The sequence below is a fragment of the Struthio camelus genome, chromosome 5, assembly GCF_040807025.1.
Source record: "Struthio camelus isolate bStrCam1 chromosome 5, bStrCam1.hap1, whole genome shotgun sequence".
NCBI lineage: Eukaryota > Metazoa > Chordata > Aves > Struthioniformes > Struthionidae > Struthio > Struthio camelus.
In genome coordinates this window covers 42,585,322-42,603,698 of record NC_090946.1, presented here as the reverse complement: position 1 = coordinate 42,603,698, position 18,377 = coordinate 42,585,322, and the positions used below count along the sequence as shown (strand labels likewise).

At 39.5% G+C, this 18,377-nt stretch overlaps 2 protein-coding genes across 4 annotated transcripts in view; one reads left to right on the top strand and one right to left on the bottom strand.

The window, feature by feature from the left end:
• Window positions 1–14,935, top strand: part of ZNF106 (zinc finger protein 106) — a 46,571-nt gene extending 31,636 nt beyond the window's left edge. For 2 of the 3 annotated variants that reach the window (XM_068945984.1, XM_068945983.1), the window contains exons 13-22: window positions 170–315; window positions 628–762; window positions 1,825–1,941; window positions 3,056–3,247; window positions 4,763–4,825; window positions 6,370–6,489; window positions 6,989–7,060; window positions 8,544–8,615; window positions 9,222–9,368; window positions 10,355–14,935. In XM_068945984.1, coding sequence (XP_068802085.1) covers window positions 170–315; window positions 628–762; window positions 1,825–1,941; window positions 3,056–3,247; window positions 4,763–4,825; window positions 6,370–6,489; window positions 6,989–7,060; window positions 8,544–8,615; window positions 9,222–9,368; window positions 10,355–10,411 — 1,121 coding nt within the window. In that variant the 3' untranslated portion in view covers window positions 10,412–14,935. The remainder of the gene's footprint in view (window positions 1–169; window positions 316–627; window positions 763–1,824; window positions 1,942–3,055; window positions 3,248–4,762; window positions 4,826–6,369; window positions 6,490–6,988; window positions 7,061–8,543; window positions 8,616–9,221; window positions 9,369–10,354) is intronic. The other variant, XR_011141481.1, reaches the window with a different exon arrangement.
• A 1,379-nt stretch (window positions 14,936–16,314) lies between these two features.
• The window catches only part of CAPN3 (calpain 3), a 36,515-nt gene continuing 34,452 nt past the window's right edge, over window positions 16,315–18,377 (bottom strand). The window contains exon 22 of the mRNA XM_068945988.1: window positions 16,315–17,887. Within this exon, the coding sequence (XP_068802089.1) occupies window positions 17,861–17,887 (27 nt within the window). The 3' untranslated portion in view covers window positions 16,315–17,860. The remainder of the gene's footprint in view (window positions 17,888–18,377) is intronic.

The window sequence follows — 18,377 nt, the reverse complement described above, 5'->3', positions numbered from 1 at the left end:
ATGTCATCCTCTGCCACTTATAGGCTCCAGCTGAGAACTTCAGTGAAATCTGATTTTATAGATGCTGAGCCCGCGTAATAGTTCTGCTATTTGGTAATACAAAAAGCAGTAGAATATTTGCATGGTTGTATTCACATAGTCAAAGTACGTATGTCTCTCTCTTCTACAGAAGCGTCTTCAGAGCCAGGTGAGGATGAAGAACCTACAGAGGGGAACTTTGAAGGACATCTGGCTGCAGTGAATGCTATTCAGATTTTTGGGAATTTGTTATACACCTGTTCAGCAGACAAAACTGTTTGTGCCTACAATCTGGTTGTAAGTAAGGCTGAGGCAATGGCGTAATAGTAATTGCAGTCACAAGGTGACTTTTTTTTTTTTTTTTAAAGACTTACTCTGTGTAGTTAAGGAAGTAGCTGCTTTTTATGGGCTTAAGGTTTTATTATCCTGTGTCTTGTTCAAACCTTTTTTCCTCCCACCCCCATTCTTTCCTGCTATGAGGGAGGTAAGAGAAGATTGCTGCATGGGTCCTGCTGTTTTTGTTAGCTGTCCCACCTTACTCCATCAGGCACAGATCCCAAGATGCATTATGGACAAATATGTTAACAGACCCTGTGCTTTGTTTTTTAGAGCAGGAAGTGTGTAGCCATCTTTGAAGGACACACTTCAAAAGTGAACTGCCTCCTAGTCACTCAGACAAATGGGAAGAATGCTGCGCTCTACACTGGCTCAAGTGACCACACTATCAATTGTTACAATATCAAGGTATTTGAACTGTGACTAACATCTGTTTGTTTTTTCAGTGAATGCGTCAAGGGATAGGGTCTTGGGCAACGTGCTGTAGGTGACCCTGCTTGAGCAGGGGGTTGGACTAGATGATCCAGAGGTCTGTTCCAAACCCGCCATCCTGTGTGATTCTGTGTGTGGACTTTGCAAATGTAAAATAAATAAGCCTTTTAAACTTCTGTGAACTGGATACAAGCCCCAGTTCATACCTAGTGAGGCTGGAGGAGGGAAGAGGAAGATAAAAAAACAAAACAAAACAAAACAAAAACCCAAGCCAACCATTAAGTGATTTACTGCCCTAATCTTTTGGCTAGTTAAAGTCAGCAGAGTTTTTGCCAGAGTAGCGTGACAGGGACTAGCTGAATATTGGGAACTCTGAAGTGCTGGAAAGTTGCCTGGCTGTCAATATTGAAGTTGACTGACTATATATTTAGCTTTCTCCATTGTTTATGGAGGGCGCAGTTCTCTCTGTAGGTCAGCTGCTGAGAGGAGAACAAGTATCTAATATTCTGAGGGCGGGTGGAATGCAGCAGTCAGACTTTCTGAAGTTTGACTTTTTGAAGATAAATGATAAGAAGGCTTTTCCAACATACCTCTTGAAGGTCTAAAAAGAAAATATCTGCTTCAGGGGGCAAATTGTCAAAGGCTTCTGATCCTTGCGCTATTAAGTTAGTGATTCATGGCACTTCCCTGTAGGGGATTTCAAAGGTGTTCCGTGAACTCAAATGCTTAACAACACTTTTCATATATGCACTTTGTAAGGTAAATTTCTATATACGTTAGGGGTTGGTACTAGAAGAAGGCTTTTCTGGTTTCTAATTGGTTGCTGAGATACTGTCAATTATCAAAGATTGGAGTGGGCTGGTTAAAACTAGGATCAAACTGCCGTGTGGCACTAGACCTTCTGAGGTTTTTTTCCTCCAGCTCTGTTTTAGTTCCAGAAATGAAGCCTTTAGTTGAAAAACATCATTCATTTCTGGGTCTTTTCCCTGAATTGTTTTCAGTTAATGAAATGTTTTAAATATTTCTTTCTTCTGCCAGACCAAAGAATGCATGGAACAGTTTAAATTGGAAGATCGAGTGCTCTGTTTACACAGTAGATGGCGGATCCTTTATGCAGGGCTTGCAAATGGCAGCGTGGTTACTTTCAGCATAAAGGTTAGCTTGTTCAAATATTGGCACCTAAAAGCTTGCTGCAATGCTGTTTCTCTCTCCTGCTTTGCTTCTTTCCATTGTTTCGCTTGAGTAATAAGTATATTTGTAATTAAAGAATTTTGGCATAAGTACAAGGTCACTTCTATTTATCTTCTTCTTGTCAGTGTATGACACTATTCATCTCCGCTTCCATCCATTTGCCTCTCTCTTAATTGCTAAGTTATTGTCACAATTTTCCTGCCGATTTTAATTTTCTGTCTGGTCTATCAGTCATGCGTCATGAGAGGTTTACTGACAGGGATGACTGCTTGTGAATACTTTTTTTTTTTCTTTTTCCCCTGCAGTGTGAGAAACTTTAATGCATTGCTGTTCTTGCCTGCTCCATTTGGAATTATAGAAGAGGCTCGTTCACATAGTTTTCTGACAAAGTCTTAATTGGCAGTCCACATGATATTTAAAAGGAGGAAAAAAATGTTCATTTAAATTGTTATTATGATTATTCTTCTGTATATATCCTAGATGAATTTCTCAAATTTATCCTTGACAAAAAAAAAAAAAAAGCCACATCTTATGGTTCTCTCAAGTTATTTTGACTTGAGCGATAGCATCTTGGTGAAAATCTGAAGTTATTTTCACATAACCTTTACCTTAAATCTGTGGTGGGGAAAATCTTTCTTACTATAAAAGTATTTGCTGCTGAAGTATTATGAACTATCCCAGCTGCATTGACTTTTCTCGAGGAAGAGAGAAGAGAAATGCGTGTGTACCTGTATGCATTCTTCTCCCTAATCACTGCAGAGCTGGTGCTATTTCTTCTCTTTACCCTAACTCTTAGGGAGGGTTTAATGGACCATTGCTAAATGGTTAAGTTGTTTTTTTAAGACAGAAAATCCAAGTCCAGAATAAGGAATTGTTTTATTGATTTGGAAACTTACTTGTTTAGAGGTAACTCTTGCCCACTACTGAAATTGTGTGTTACTAAGCTGAAATCAGATGCTCTATCAAGTGCTCCTCAGATGCTATACCAAGTACAGCACAAAAAGGACTCAGTTGTCTAGTCATGTTGTCAGTAACAAAATTTTAATTCTTAAAATTCTTTCTCCCCTGCCTCCAATAGAACAACAAGCAAGTTGATACCTTTGAATGCCATGGCCCTAGAGCAGTGAGTTGTCTAGCCACAGCTCAGGAAGGAGCACGCAAGTTGTTGGTAGTGGGCTCCTACGACTGCACCATCAGCGTGCGAGATGCTCGGAACGGGCTGCTCCTCAGAACGCTCGAGGGTCACAGCAAGACGATACTCTGCATGAAGGCAAGTGTCTGTCAAAATACGTTTTTGGAAAAGAAAAGAATGCTTAAAACAGTGATCTTTTTCCCTTTTTTTTTTTTCCCTCCTTTCTCATCTAATATTCAGTAGATTGGGTAGGGAATGGTGGCTTCCCTATTTTAAATTATAAAAACTGAGTAATTTGATAGGAAAATTGTCTCTGTCTTGCTGACATATCTGATGTTCCCAGCAAAACCGCTGATGTTGGTGTACGTGGGAGGCGTGTTTAATTCAAGTTACTAGAAGCTTCAGGGAGTCTTGGAAAATGAGTTTGCCAAAATGGGGGCTGGAGGGAAAAGTTGGGGAAAAAGGGAAGCTGGCTTTCACATGCCCTCATTATACAAATCTCTGCGGAAATTGGGAAAATGTGGCTCTAGAAAGGTATTCTTCCTTTTTAATAGAAAAATCAGTATGTATTCTGTTCTAAATAGTCTTTTATATCAATTATGCTGTTAATATATAATTATTGTATATATTATGATATTTAGGGACTGTGCTATGATTTCTGTTTGGTCAAACTGACATAATATGTAGTGTCTAGGCACGTTCATAGTGCTGGATTGTGGTAACTAGATGCGTGTTGTCTCTGAAGTGCTATGTTTCACTGCTGTTTTGCCTTTTTTATTTTTGTTGTTTCTATCTGATTGCATGTGGAGACAGAATGATGTAACTTTAAATGTTAATATTTCGCATTTCTAGGAAATGCCCAATAGGCATTGGGGGGACTTGCGGAGCGAGCTGTTTTCCACATACTGTTTTGTGACTAACTTAATCCTGAAGTGAAAGTTTTTAGTAGATAGCTGATTGGTTTTTCTCCTTTTCAGTTTCTGGCTTCTGAGATTACAAGCTGGTATATGTGCTTGCCTGAGTGCTTTGCTGTGAACACTGTCACCCAGAGATAGGAGATGAGTCTTTCCGAAATTGTATCTGTCGCCTTAGATTAGGGAGTGGTGGTACAGCCTTTTTAGCCCTACAGACTGTCCATCCTAGTTCAGCTTTTATGGTGGTTTACAGAAGTCCCTTCTTGATCCATGATGGATCTTCCTTTCTAGGTTAGTACTTGGTAGGAGCGCTGTCCTTGGTGTGCGACCACAGGATAAGTGCGCAGCAAATCCAGTATTTCCAGGAAGCATTGAGCAGTATTGGGCACGTGCAGTGCAGCATTCTGCATTCAGTTCGATTGACCCCCAGTCTGCTGCTCAGTTGTCCCTGTGAGCGGGCCCTGGGTAGGTTGGGTTGGCCTGGTGAGCTGTGTGTTAGCAGCTTCTAATGTCAATTGTGAAGTGTCAAAAGCTGTCATTAGGGTAGCTTAAAACATTTTCTAGCCCTTGCATAAGGAATTCAGTGCATACTCTTTTTTTCTTTAATACTCTCCGTTGATTTTTAAGACCGTCAGAGGAAACGCTGCAGTGCAAGTTTGAACTGAACCATGTCGGAATGCTTCACTTATTCATTTCCTTATCTGTTATAGAAATTAAACTTTCTTTTTTTTTTGGTAAGGTTGTGAATGATCTGGTATTCAGTGGCTCCAGTGATCAATCTGTCCATGCTCACAACATTCATGTAAGTCATATATAAAGTTAAAATGGCTTTTGCTGTTAAGACAATGAAATCCTGTCCTATAAAGTCAGTATTTCCAAAATTCTACACTGATTGTTGGGACAAACTAGCTTCCAAAAAGGGAAGCAGCATGGCTGTGTTAATGTGACTATGCCCTATAGCTAACTAAGCAGAGGGGCGCAGGGGGTAAAACACCTAGGGAAACATACCCGTTAAACATAATGACTCTTGCAATATATGTAACACCTTCTTATCTGGGAGTCTTGCTTTTGCCAGTTGCTTCAAAGGTGCTGCAAATCTGCAAAGGATTCAGAGCAAGGCCATGAGAGCGATTTTTCTGCCTGGGGGAAGAGGTGGTTTTTTTTTTTTTTTTTTTCCAATAGGAAAAACTGGAGGAACACAGTGTTTCAAACAAGGTGATTCTAAAATCATTGTAATACACATGAACGCTTTGTCTCCAGCTGGGCATTCCCTTAGTCTTTTAGCCCATCTTTCCTGTGTGCTAGCACAAGCATCCATGTGGTTATGCAGTGAGCTAAATTAAGAAGCTTCTCAGACTTAAAATTCAATTGACAAAAAAGGTTGCATATTTCTCTGTATTTAGACTAATTTTTTTCCCTGATCCTGCTTCTTATGGCTGCATAAATACTAATTTTGGCACAGTACTAGTGCAGGACGGGTGGGAACACGGAGCTAATGGTGGAAAGAGGGCAAGTACTCTTTTCGATAGTGGCATGTGTTACTATTGGACTGGAACAGGTGTGTGGTTTAGCTTGAGCAAAGAAAAGGCTAAGTAGTATATGATCATAACCTGCATTAGGAAGAGTGTTGAGGAAGGTGATCCTCCCCCTCTCCTCAGCCCTAATGAGGCCTCACCTGGAGTACTGTGTCCAGTGCTGGGCTCCCCAGTACAAGAGAGACATGGCACTACTGGAGAGAGTCCAGTGGAGGGCTGCAAAGATGAGGAGGGGACTGGAGCATCTCTCCTCTGAAGAAAGGTTGAGAGAGCTGGGCCTGTTCAGTCTGGAGAAGAGAAGACTGAGGGGAGATCTGACTAATGTGTATCAGTATCTGAAGGGAGGGTGTCAAGAGGATGAGGCCAGTCTCTTCTCCGTGGTGCCCAGCGATAGGACAAGAGGCAACGGGCAGAAACTGAACCACAGGCAGTTCCATCTGAACCTGAGGAAAAACTTCTTCCCTGTGAGGGTGACTGAGCACTGGCACAGGTTGCCCAGAGAGGTAGTGGAGTCTCCTTCGCTGGAAATATTCAAAAGCCGTCTGGATGTGATCCTGGGCAACGTGCTCTAGGTGACCCTGCTTGAGGTTGGACTAGATGATCTCCAGAGGTCCCTTCCAACCTTGGCCATTCTGTGATTCTTAAAAGTACCTTAACGTGAAATGGAAGCCTAATAGAGAGTGCTTCTATTCTGTGAGTGCTGAGGGTTGGAACTAGCTACCCTATCTAGGTGAGACTAACATTAAGTTTAAAGAAGGAGCAGGGGAGGGGGGAAAAAAATGTTATTTGCTTTTGCTTTGTCTTGGCCCAGACTGGAGAGCTGGTACGGATTTATAAAGGCCATAATCACGCAGTAACGGTTGTGAACATTCTGGGGAAAGTGATGGTGACCGCCTGCCTAGATAAATTTGTTCGTGTTTATGAACTACAGGTAAGAAAATAGAGGATTATTAATGAAATTTACCTTAATACGTGTTAATGTCATTAGTGGTTCCAGAGTCAAATAGAAGTGTTTATTGGTCTCTGGCCCATCCCTCTCTTTCCTGTCGCTCAGAACATATGGTCGTCTTCACAGCCAATAAACGTGGGTTTTAAAGACTATGACCTAAACATTTGGTAAAACCAGAGTCATCCAAGAACCAAAGTTCTCCAGGGATAGTGAGAGCGCAGAGAAGTGGGGATATGTCAGGTTTCTTTGCTTGAAACACCAAGTGTTTAGTTAGGCCCAAAAAAAAAAAAAAAAAGGCTGATATGAGTAATGCAAGCAAAACGGTAAGCTTTCACAGTGACTGTGAAGTTTGGAATCCCCTGGGGGTTTGGATGTTAACTGTTCAGGCGACTGCTCTTAGAAGCATTGTATCATTTGCACATCCATGAAAAATATCTGTAAAACATCGTGCTATTAAATGTCCGTTTCTGTTTCTTTCAAGTCACATGACCGCTTGCAAGTCTATGGAGGCCACACAGATATGATCATGTGCATGACCATCCATAAGAGCATGGTAACTTCCTTCTTTTTGTTGGTCTCATATAGAAAGTTGTCTTGCATATGCTTGTGAAAATTATGGTTTGGGGCGGGGGGGGTTTGTTTTTGTTTTTTTTCAGATAATGAAATCGGCCTGCTCTCTGGCTTTTGTTATGCAGAGGAACTTAAAAATGTCAGCCACAAATACAAATTGCTATAACAACTTTGTATTTATATAATACTCTTGCCTAGGGAAAAACAGTTACCTTCTAACTTACTGTAATCTTAGAACTGTAGTCCTCTTTACAGTGATGATTGCATTGAAGAGTCTAAAAATACTAAAATATTCCCTCTTTTCAGGTGTTTCAGTCCTGTTTAACTTATACTAAAGCTAGCCAGTCACATAGATGCTAGAGAAAAACATCACCCACAGTCAAACCTCTGTTAACTTTGAAAGAAGCTAGGCAAAGGTATACAATTGATTCAGGTGTACAGATTGCTTCATGTATCAGCAAGACAGGGTTCAGAAGCACTCTTGGATATTTACTTGCTTAAAATAGCCGCTAAAAACACTTACTGCTGCCTGCATATACAGGAATATGTTCCCAGACTTTATTTCAGATTGTAAAATAAGACATACAGTAATTATGTATAGTAACAAAAGAATCAAGTCTAACAGAGCTGATCCACTACTAACTGGAATACATACAGTCCTAGCTTCGCCTCTCGTGTGGGTGAGAGGGCAAGCTAAGTGCACCCAGGCTGAGCAGCTTAGTGAAGAAGGGAACAATTTTCTGTAGTAATTTTAATAGTTAAGGTGTGCTCCCTCACCCAGAGCAGATAGTCTTTTATGTCCTGGTAATGAATTTCCAAGAGACGAAAAGATTTGAAATAGATAACAAGTGAGATCTTCAGCTTGCAGAGTTTTCTGTATTATGGGAAGACTTCTACCCACCTTCCCCTACTCCAATGAATAACTTCTGTAGGATTGTGAGCATCTAACATCATTTTTTCCACAGGACAGTTTTGCATAGAGCGTTTGCCAAAAAAAAGGGAGGGGGGCAGCTTTTAAAGTGTCATTTTTGCCTGCCTTCTCGAGGTCTGTTTCAACTTTGTTTCTGAAATCCTAATGTTCTTCCTCGCCCTTCCTCCCGTGTTCCTTTCTGCCCATATATTTAACTGGTAAAGTCCTGAAAACCTGACATTTACACCTAAGTGGATTTTTTTTTGGTGGATTGTTTTTTGCTTTAGTGGACAGTAACATTACATTTTAAAGTTTTCTAAACTCTTACACATGTGACACTATCCGTGATAGAAGTTATGAAAACGTTTCTTGGTAGGTTTTTGTAAACCATGAATTTAAATCTTAAAAAAAATTAGCTTAGACCCAGTTCTTAAATTTTGAAGCCTTGGGTGTTGCATTGCTCCTCTAATATACTCTATCCTTAAACCTCCTTCAAAATGCTATTTGTTTTTTCAGTTATTCCCAACTTCCTTTTTCATAAATTTTTGTTTTACAGATCTACACTGGATGCTATGATGGTAGTGTCAGAGCTGTGAGGCTTAATCTGATGCAGAATTATCGTTGCTGGGTAATGAGCAAAGTGTTTTTAGTCTTTCTTTCCTATAGTTCTTAGACTAATCTGCTGGTGGTGGTCACAGTTCAGAGTCTTGAATGGCTTAACTTTTAATTAATTATACGTCAGTAATCTTTTTTAAAATAGCTGAAAATCTGTAACTAGTTGCTTCTCTGAGTCTTTTAGTATGTGTGTGTGCGTTGGGGCAAGTCAATAATAGAGCATCTTAATTTTTTTTTCTGAAAGTTTTAATGGCATGTAACTTATTAAAGCCAAAAACTCTGGCTGAGTTGCACAGAAAAGCTGATTTACTGTGCTAAATAAGTTTAATTTAATTCCTAATTACTTCATCTAAGATAAGCTTAAATTAGTTCATCTCTTCCTCTTCCCATTTTTTTTTCTGGTGGTCTAGGCTTGGCTAGAGTTAGGAAAAAATCTCTATAAAGCTATAGTTAAAGTAGTAGAGACCACTGAGAATGAAGATAGAATGAGGAGGCTGAAAACTCTACAGGAGGAAAGTGTTTGTGAACGGTCTTGGTAGAATAATATTGAGTCACAAGAATAAAAAAATTAGCTGAAATTCTTTCTCTCTGCCTTATGTTGGCATGATTTTTCCACTAGTGGCATGGATGTTCCCTGATCTTTGGAGTTGTGGACCATCTGAAACAACACTTGCTAACTGACCACACCAATCCAAATTTTCAGACCCTAAAGTGTCGTTGGAAGAACTGTGATGCTTTCTTTACTTCCAGGAAAGGTTCCAAGCAGGTATGTGGTAGAAGTAATGTCGTTGTATTTATACCTGTGGTTAAAAAACCCAGGTATAAAATATATACCGTCATCACAATTGTAGGACTGGCTTCTATATCTCTTTAAGATGGTTACATTCTTCTAGCCTTAACAGGCTTAACTGAATATAGTTATGGTCAGGAAAGGCTAGCAGAGGACAACCTGTGACAGATGAGGAGTGCAGCTAAGTGTGGTAGCTTGAGATGTGAGGAGTGCAGCTAAGTGTGGTAGCTTGAGATGTGGTCAGTTTGAAACAATATGATCTTAAAATCCGATATGGAAGTCATTAACCTTTTGCAATGTTAACAGAAGTTCTGGTAACTATAATCTAGAGCTTTTCAAGTCTTTGTAGTAGAATTTTATTTTTAAGATGAGCAGGCATCCTTCTGAAAATAGCTTTTTATCCTCTTAATTTTCTGTTCACGCCTCCCCCTCCCGTTTTTGCAGATGCTAGCTGTTATTTATTCTTCACGTGGGGTTGGTTTTGCTTAATATATATATAATCTGTACATTTCTGAGTAAATGTTAGCACAAATGAAAAAAATTGAAGAGTTGAGGGGTGGAGGGAAGGTTCCTGTCTATATACTTTTCAGTAAAACCCACATGTTACCCCTTGGCCATATGGACAGCTGCCGCCTTGTTGAATGCTGTTCAAAGTACACAGTGGAGGGCAGTTTCTCTGAGAACTGAAAAGCAGAAGTAGTCTCTTTAATTTCTTTCTAAGCACTGGGTTTGGATGTGATGTATTTATCTGATACACCCTTCTAGTCAGAAAGGGAGCTACTTCTTATTTGCTTTGGATTATGTTGTGAGATATTCTTATATATATGACTTAATAGCTTGGCATGGGTTTTTAGGAGTGTTTTATCCAGAATGCCATTTTCGTTGAGGTTTCTAGAGTCCTTTGCAAAGGGGTGGGTTTTTTTTTGTTTTGTTTTTAACGGACTACTCTTGTTCTTTTCTAGGATGCTGTAGGACACATTGAAAGACATGCTGAGGATGACAGCAGGATTGACTCATGAAGCTTTTCACCTCCCACATTGGGAAGTAATTTTATACATCAGAATTATTCCAAATAACATCCATTTCTTACTCCAATCTTTCCTCTTTTCTTTTCCAACTTGGAATGCAAAATGGGAGTGGGGCTGAAATGCCTTGCTACAGAGGCTGCAGGTTGTATTGCACTCTGTAGAAATAAGGCTAGTCTATTAAGACTTGGCCCAAATGGAAGATTTTTGCAAGTTTTTAATTCATTGACAGATAAGAATATCCCCCCCTCTTCTGCCTTGTTTTTTTTAAAGAAGCATATTCTGAGCGTCTTTTGGAAGTCCAGAGGGGTGCTGAAAACTTAGATTACAATAATTGCTGGTGTTTGCAAACTCACCTTAAAATCTGTAAAGTGTCTAGCTAAGACATGTCTGTTTTTATGTTGTATCCAATTTTTTAGCCAATTTTAATAAAATTCTGCAAGTAGAATATCACAAATTCTGACAAGTGTAACCTGAATATCCAGTGTATGTTTTGGCTTTCTTCATAAAAAGAAAAGGTATTTTATGGAGAACTAGAATAAATTAATTGTTTTTTAATGTTAACTGTAATTTATGCCTATTTTTATTCCTTGTCTAAAAATTGCTAACTGGCACAATATGTACAGACTGCCCTCAAAATTACACTTTGTAAGGTGTTTTTAGAGGAAAGCAGTCACTTCTTGAAGAGGTGTGCCAGTAGAAGTAAACCGACCAGAAGAGTGGCTACACTAACCCACTTAGTGATCTTAGTCTCTTTAAATATATGTACTTTTGTACAAGAAAGGAGAGACTAGTATCAGCTCTTTTGTTTTACAGTCAAATACCAGCATAACCACTGCTATCCTGATACAACACGAGTTGGATTCCTGATTTTGTTTGGTAGTTCATCTTGCCAAATTGTTTATCTTGTCAATGAGATCTGGTATGGAATCTTAATGACTGACCTTGTAGTCCTGTCTCTTCATGGCATAGCAAGCTATTAGAAATGCAACGGCATGAGGTGTCTAAGTGCATCCACTTTGGTGTTTTGTTTCTGTTGTGATGGAGCAGGATTTTAGAGTCCAAAGTTCTCAAGCAGAAGCTGGGGTTACAAAATGCACATCACATGGAAAAGAATTGTTTCTACAAATGCACATAACGTACCACGGAGAAGCTGCTGCAGATGGGAAGACTGTTTCTACTGCTCTGGGCTCCTCTGCAGTTGCCCCTTGGGGTGGCAAACTTAATCTAATTTGTCCAAAAAGGACAGTGAAACATACTTCTTCCATTTGAGGTGTTGTCTTAAATAATGAGACTAATTTAGCAAAGAGCTTTTTGTTCACTTTTGCTTAACCTGCAGTTGAGAATAAAAAAGCAGAGGTTGTTTCAAACTGTATCCAGAAGGTAAAGATAACCCAGCCTCCAAACTGAGCTGCTTATAAATTAATCCAGTGCTTTTCAAGCAAGTAGAGTGTACTCATTTCGCTGGGGCTGAGCCTGAGGCTCAGACATGCCAGCCACAGACCACATACATTTTATAGCCTTGTTCTTTGATCACAAAGAAGCCTTTTTAGGCCAAGAAGGTGACTGAGGGAAGCCCATGGGTGTTCTGCTCTGCCACTAAACAGGACTTCAGGGCCTTCTCTGAAGCACGCTGTTTGTATGCTGTCTCGGCTGAGGAGTATAACTTCTCTGCAGTTACTTGACCTTGATAGCTTTTCTTCTCAAGAGGCAGGGGTAAAGTAGGAGTGAGATACAATAACGTCCTACTTCAAACCCAGAGGAATCCTTGCGGTTCCAAAGCTCCTGTGGTGTTTTTTTCATTTTGTGGGAGTTTTTTTGTTAAACTGTTTGGGAGTAGAGGAAAGAAAAACAGTATGTGACTCAGACCTTGTGTGAGAGAGTTTTAGTTTTATTTTTTTGTGGGTTGTTCTTTTTTTGGGGTTGTTTTTTGGTTTTATTTTGTTTTACCATGGTCTGTGGATGAAGCAATTTAAGAGATGATCAAGATCAGGGCGATCGCTGAGCGGTGTAGTTGTTTTCTGAGGCAGGCTGTATTGCTCTAGGGTCACCCAGAATACTTTTTTTATTTTTTCTTTTTAATGACCTAAACGCAGAAGACTGTGCAAGACCTATAAACCATTTCCAAAACTATTGATATTTGCGAGTTTTTGAATCGTAAAGAGGGAGCATGTAAAGGCGTGGATAAACAGAGTGAACTTTTCAAGCTGTCCTTTGCAGAGGTGAACGAAGCGCGGGTGGGCAGCTGTGTGCTCTGAGAACAAGCGTGTGGAGCGTTTGTGTTGTTCTGAAAGCTGGTGCGTGAGGGTAGATCTTATTCCTTTTTCCTTGCAGTTCTTCATGTTCTTTCAGCTGATGACTGTTTTCAGGAATGAGTACAGATCCTTCTCGTTAAGTGTTGCAACAGATAAAGTTATTACACTTTATTTGCATTCTTGTTCGCTTATTAGGTTTATCTTTTGTAGTTGGTATAAGCAGGCTTCCCTTTCGTATAGTCCATTTCAAGGTATCCAAGATATTTCCTTATCTGTCCTTGAAAACAGGCCTCCCCCAAAGGCTGGACTTCTGAAATCCAGCTTTAGCTTTAGCCGTGGTGTCTTGTTATTTGCTAGGTCTTACTAGATATATCCTCAGAATCTTAAACTGAGTAAGAGGCAGGGAAATTGCAGAGCTGGATGGATGTGTATAAAAATTCTGCTTCATAAGTAAAAATTACTTGGGGGTTCAGAGGAAAATGCTGTGCTGCTTTGTTGTCCTGAGGATATCTTGAAAGGATTTGCCACGAAGCTGTCCTGCAGATGTGAAACTCCCTAGACTTCTTTGCAGTTCCTGTTTGTTCAGCTGGGATTGCACGCAGCTTTCCTTACTGGCTGTTTGCCTCTTCTAGAGGCAATTGCAGACAGTAGCTGGTAAGCTAGTGTATTAGCTGCAGAGCCATTAATCAGCTATGCTCTCCCGTCTTGCAACTTATTTAGGATTCTGGCTTCTGAGATACCTCCAGTCAAAGAAAGAGTGGAATAACTTTGGGAATGGGGAATATTTCTAAACCTTGGCGAGAGTAATATTTGCAGGAAAAGCAGTACAGCACATCCGAAGCCTGAATTCAAGACTGTTGTTGTTCTTTATGCAAGTAAAACGTGGGTAGAAGAGTGAGTAGAAGGGGATTTATTTTGTGTTTAGCTGAGGTTTGGGGGATTTTTTTTTAATTATTCAAATGCTAATTAATAAGCTCTGGATTTAGAGCTGACTAAATATGGCAGTCCTGTGGGGTGCAGGCCACCATTTTCCTCTCAGCAGTACTGACATTGTGTTTATTAAGCTAGGACCCTCCTTAGAGGATATAAAGTGCTCAGAGCTACTGTACTTTGTTGTGATCTAAAGAATGGGCCTTGAGTTACTTACATTGGTTATATGCTTCTCTTCAAAAGTGTGAGAACTGATTGTGTTATCTGTATACCAAATCCTATCCAAGCTCAAAGAGGAGGGCCCCAGTAGCATAAAAGTACCACGTAAGCCTGTTATGTGGCACAAAGCTTAACCTTCCCTACCACCAGTTTCTCCACATGTATTGAATCATAGGATAACGCTAACAGTGGCCTATATGCTTTATTCCTTTTTTCTTCAAATCACAGTGAAAAATAACAGCTAACTGACAGTGCAATACTGTGTGACCTAATGCTGCTTCTTCAGATATACACTAGTGACTTTTGGTCAGCGAGGGGTATTTCTGAAGTAGACAAGGGACCGCCAGCCCCTTGTCTGTATGTGGAAAGGGCCGGAGGGAAAACTGTCAGATCTCTTGGTACGAAGGTGCGTCAAGTGCCCCAGCTTCTGTTTGCCGGACGGAACTTGTGTGGATTGCGGATTATTTAAAGATGCATTGTCAAAGCGTGAGTTGACTACAAAATAGCAGGGGTTTGGTTGTGCAGTGTATTTGAAGCAGTGCAGTTTTAAATGCACATTTTCAGACTGTACACTCTAATATTGCTGGATCAAGATGTTCAATAATTGAAAACTCTTAACTTGCAATAAATGGTAGGTTCCCAGGGATAAAAACGTCGTATTGAGAAAATGCTGTTTCCTCTTTTAATTAAAACACAGGTACAGATGAATCCCGGTTTTCAGGATTTGTATGGTACTATCACACACAGTCTGTTGTCCAGAATTGCAGAAAATGTAAGGAAGGATAATGAAACAGTTTCAGCTATTGTTTGTAAAATATTTCCTAGTGAAAGTAAAGAGCAAACTTGTATAGGTAATGTTTTTGTTATATGCACCTGCCAGCTTCTTGGTTTCATTTTGCTGTAAGTGGTAAACAGGCTTTTTGAAGAATGAAAGTGGAATAAAACAACATGATTGAGTATTTAATAATTTAAACTGTGTAGAACATGTGCACAGGTTGACCATGTTTTCCTCTTTCATTTTGGTACAAAGCTGTGAGCGTAATAATGAAACTTCGTGCAGCAAAAAAAAAAAAAAGAAAAGAAAAAAGAAAAATAAAAGTTCTTTAATATGGTTTGTCAGCCTGATTCTTCTTTGTTTTGAATAGAACGATCCTTCAATAGGATTCTGTAGAACTTGACTATGTTCTGGATTTTTTAAATATTTTTTTTAGAGGGCTGGATAAAATCAGACAGGCCACTTTGAAGCTGTATATTCCAGCGGCCTACCTCCAACACCGGCAGGACTGTTGCAAGCTGTTACTCCCAGTGAGCAGGATCCTAAGACAAGGTAGTTCAGGGGGGAAAATGTAAGTCGTCCACCCAGCTGTGCCTCCAGAGTGACATCCTGACCCTCCTGCTTCATGATCCTTTGCAAAGGGAAGCCCTCTAGAACTGAGAGTAGCTCACTCACCAGGACTTCAAGAGCCTGTTTTGAGATGCCGATCAAAAATCCTGATTGTGATCTTTTGACTGCTAGATTTTGTTTCTTTTCTGAACGCTTCAACAAAGAGCATCTCAATACCGTATTTTCTTATGTGGAAAATAATAGTTTAATGGATACAACACAGGGCTGCAACCTAGGACTCTTAGTATTCCAGTCATCTTGAAAGCTTAATTTTGGTTAAAACAAAAGTTGGATTTAAAGGAGAATAACTTTTACTTAGACAAGTCATAGCATTTTCTTTCTCTTTAAGAGTAGTAGCTTACAGTGCAAGACAACAGTAAGAACTTTATAGCCAAAAGTTATTTTTTCTTAGCAATCCGTCAGTTAAATGTGCTACTTCCCAGAATAACCTTCGGTGGATATTAAGATTCTTTTTTGCAATTGTACTTTACAATAGTGGATTGTTTCTTACTTCACAGTACTAGAGAACTAAGAGACAGTTTGTCCTTTCTTGTCATTATTAAGCAGCTGTTCTAATCTTAAGGTTGCATTTTTTAAGCCTTCATAAAATATGTTTAGATAAGAAAAATTGGAGCTTTTCATTTGACTCACTCCCTTTCAGCAGTTAAAATTGGATCAGAAAAAAGAATGCACTTAACATACCGAATTCAGCAAAAATGGGTTTTCTTTTGTGTGCACAGGCATGTGGCAAGGGCTTTCCCCTCAAGGAAAGGTTATCCTGACAAAGCTGAGCGCTTTAAACCTTTTTTTTTTTTTTGCACTTTTTATTTTTCCTTCCATTTTTTGTATTGATAATGATTGACCAGTTTTGAAATCCTATCATCCTTAAAGCTGATAGTAATAGAACCTCTAAGCTTAAGTCCTCACTTCTAATGCGTTCGAAGAACTAACTTGCAAGTATTTGAGATCTTAAGCTGATTTCATATTTGCTATAGAACTTCAGAAGCTGCTCTATGTTCAAGAGTGCTGGGCGAAGGCTCACTGTTTCATTCCCCTCTGTTCCTTCAAAAGAAAGCCCAGTTGATTTATTTGCAGTAAAATAAAATTAATTGTATTTCTGTCTTCTAATAGTCTTCCCCACATGGTCACGATACCATAAAGTATTTATGATTCTCCTAATGTCTAGAGTGGAAGTCACTTTTTGCAGTAAGGAAATAACAATATTGTCAGGAAATATTTTTATACCCCATCTTGAGTGTGTTGTTAATGATGATTGTAGTGGATAACCTGTACCAAAAACCTGTTGCTTATTTGCTCTCTGTATCAGTCAGGTACATTTTTCATTTATTTGATCCATTAAAATTTTTTGGTAAGGTGCGATTAGTATTTTTTTATCTCCTCTTGCAGTGTACATCAAAACCAGGGAGCCAAGGTAGTAATGGAGATAGTCATCAAACAAGATGGATAGATGCATCTTCTAGAGGATCTGCAGATCATTGCTGGGAATGGGAAGGCAGGGGGAGAAAAAGGGTTTATCAAAGAAAACTTAAGCCAGTATTGACTTGTGCATTAACAGAACAATCCCCAACATTAATAACATAGAAATTGAGAAGACTATAAAATAACTAATAAGACTATAAAATCCTACTTCCAAATCTAGAAGTAGTGGATCTAATGTGACATACTTTTCACCGAGCTACAAAAAAGTTGAGCTTTTAAATGATAACCAGTACAAAGTGGAGGACTCTAGGGTATAACTAAAAATATTCTGAAGTTAAAGCAGACTCCGTCAACTGTTAGTCATTCCATCCAAAATAATTCCAATGAAATAGGATTCTGGAAAAAAAAGTGTATGTATATTTATATACCTAAGATGTGTTTTCCTTCTGGAATTGCAAATCAGTTTCTCTATCTTAGAGAGAAAGCAGTTACAGTTTAGAAAAAAAAAATCCAATATGTAATTAAGCTAGTATTAGGATATTAAAAGTCTGTGAGCTAATTGCTCAGCTCTAATACTTGCTAGGGCACTAGACCAAGATTTAAAAATGTACCTGGATATCAGTCTTTTATGCCCGACTTCCAAGTTTCTAGTATAGCAGAAAACCAACCCTCATAGCCACATCTATAACAACATAAGTGATTGGGATGCATAATATTAATATAGGTCTATCACATCTTCATGTGAAATGCTCAGTCAAAATTATAAAGAGGCTACAGTGATTGAACCAATATCAGGACAAAGAGTAGATGATTGATTACAAGGTGGTATTAAATGCTTTCACAGTTCAGATACAGTTCCAGCTTTGCCTTTGTATGCACTTTGGGGAAGTTTTCTAGTTGTCAGCCTAAGCAGAATAATGGTGCATGCTCCATGACTTTACCGTGCAGAAGTTAAACTTAGTCATAAATAAGTTGTTGTTGCTCAAAGTAAAATGCCAGAGAGGTGATATCAAAGTAGTTACAGAATGCAAATGCTAGTCTCCCTGTGGGAGAACGGTTGTCTCTTTTTCCAAGGCACTCTGTGCTATTCATCTCAGCAAGCGAAGCCTGTGCATGGGGAAGCGTTCTTGTTTGTGCTCGGGGATGAACGGAGCTAGTTACATTCAGCAGATATCTCGAGTGTGTTCTTAACGCTGCTGGCAGATGGCTCTGGTGTTACGCATACATCGTGAGCTGCAGCCACTAGAAGAAAATAAAGAGAATAGGAGTAGGGAACAGAAGACTTGTTTTTATTGAGGCACAGAGCTTAGTGCAGTACAGAGGTAGGGGCAAAGAAGGGGAAAGGAAGCAGGGCAGGCAGCTGTTCAGTCTGGCCCCTTTTTCATGACCTGGAGCGTGCTGCCTGTGTGGCACACTAATGAGAGAGGAACAGCTTTAGCTCTCCTAAATGCCCCTTGATTCATTTCTCGGCTGCTGCTTCATGGCTGTGCTCTACTCTCTTATTGTGTCCTTTCCACACACACATATATACATGCAAATAATATTTGAATTTAAGGTTGTGCCACAGAATTATGCTACTTCAAGGCCTGCTTGGCTGCTCACCCATCACCCAAGTAGATTCTGATCCTCTCAGGGTCCATTCCTCTTCCATAAATAAATGAACAGGTGATTAGGATGTGGTATCGATACAGGAGGATTATAACTACCTTGTGTCATGGTGATTTTTGACTTA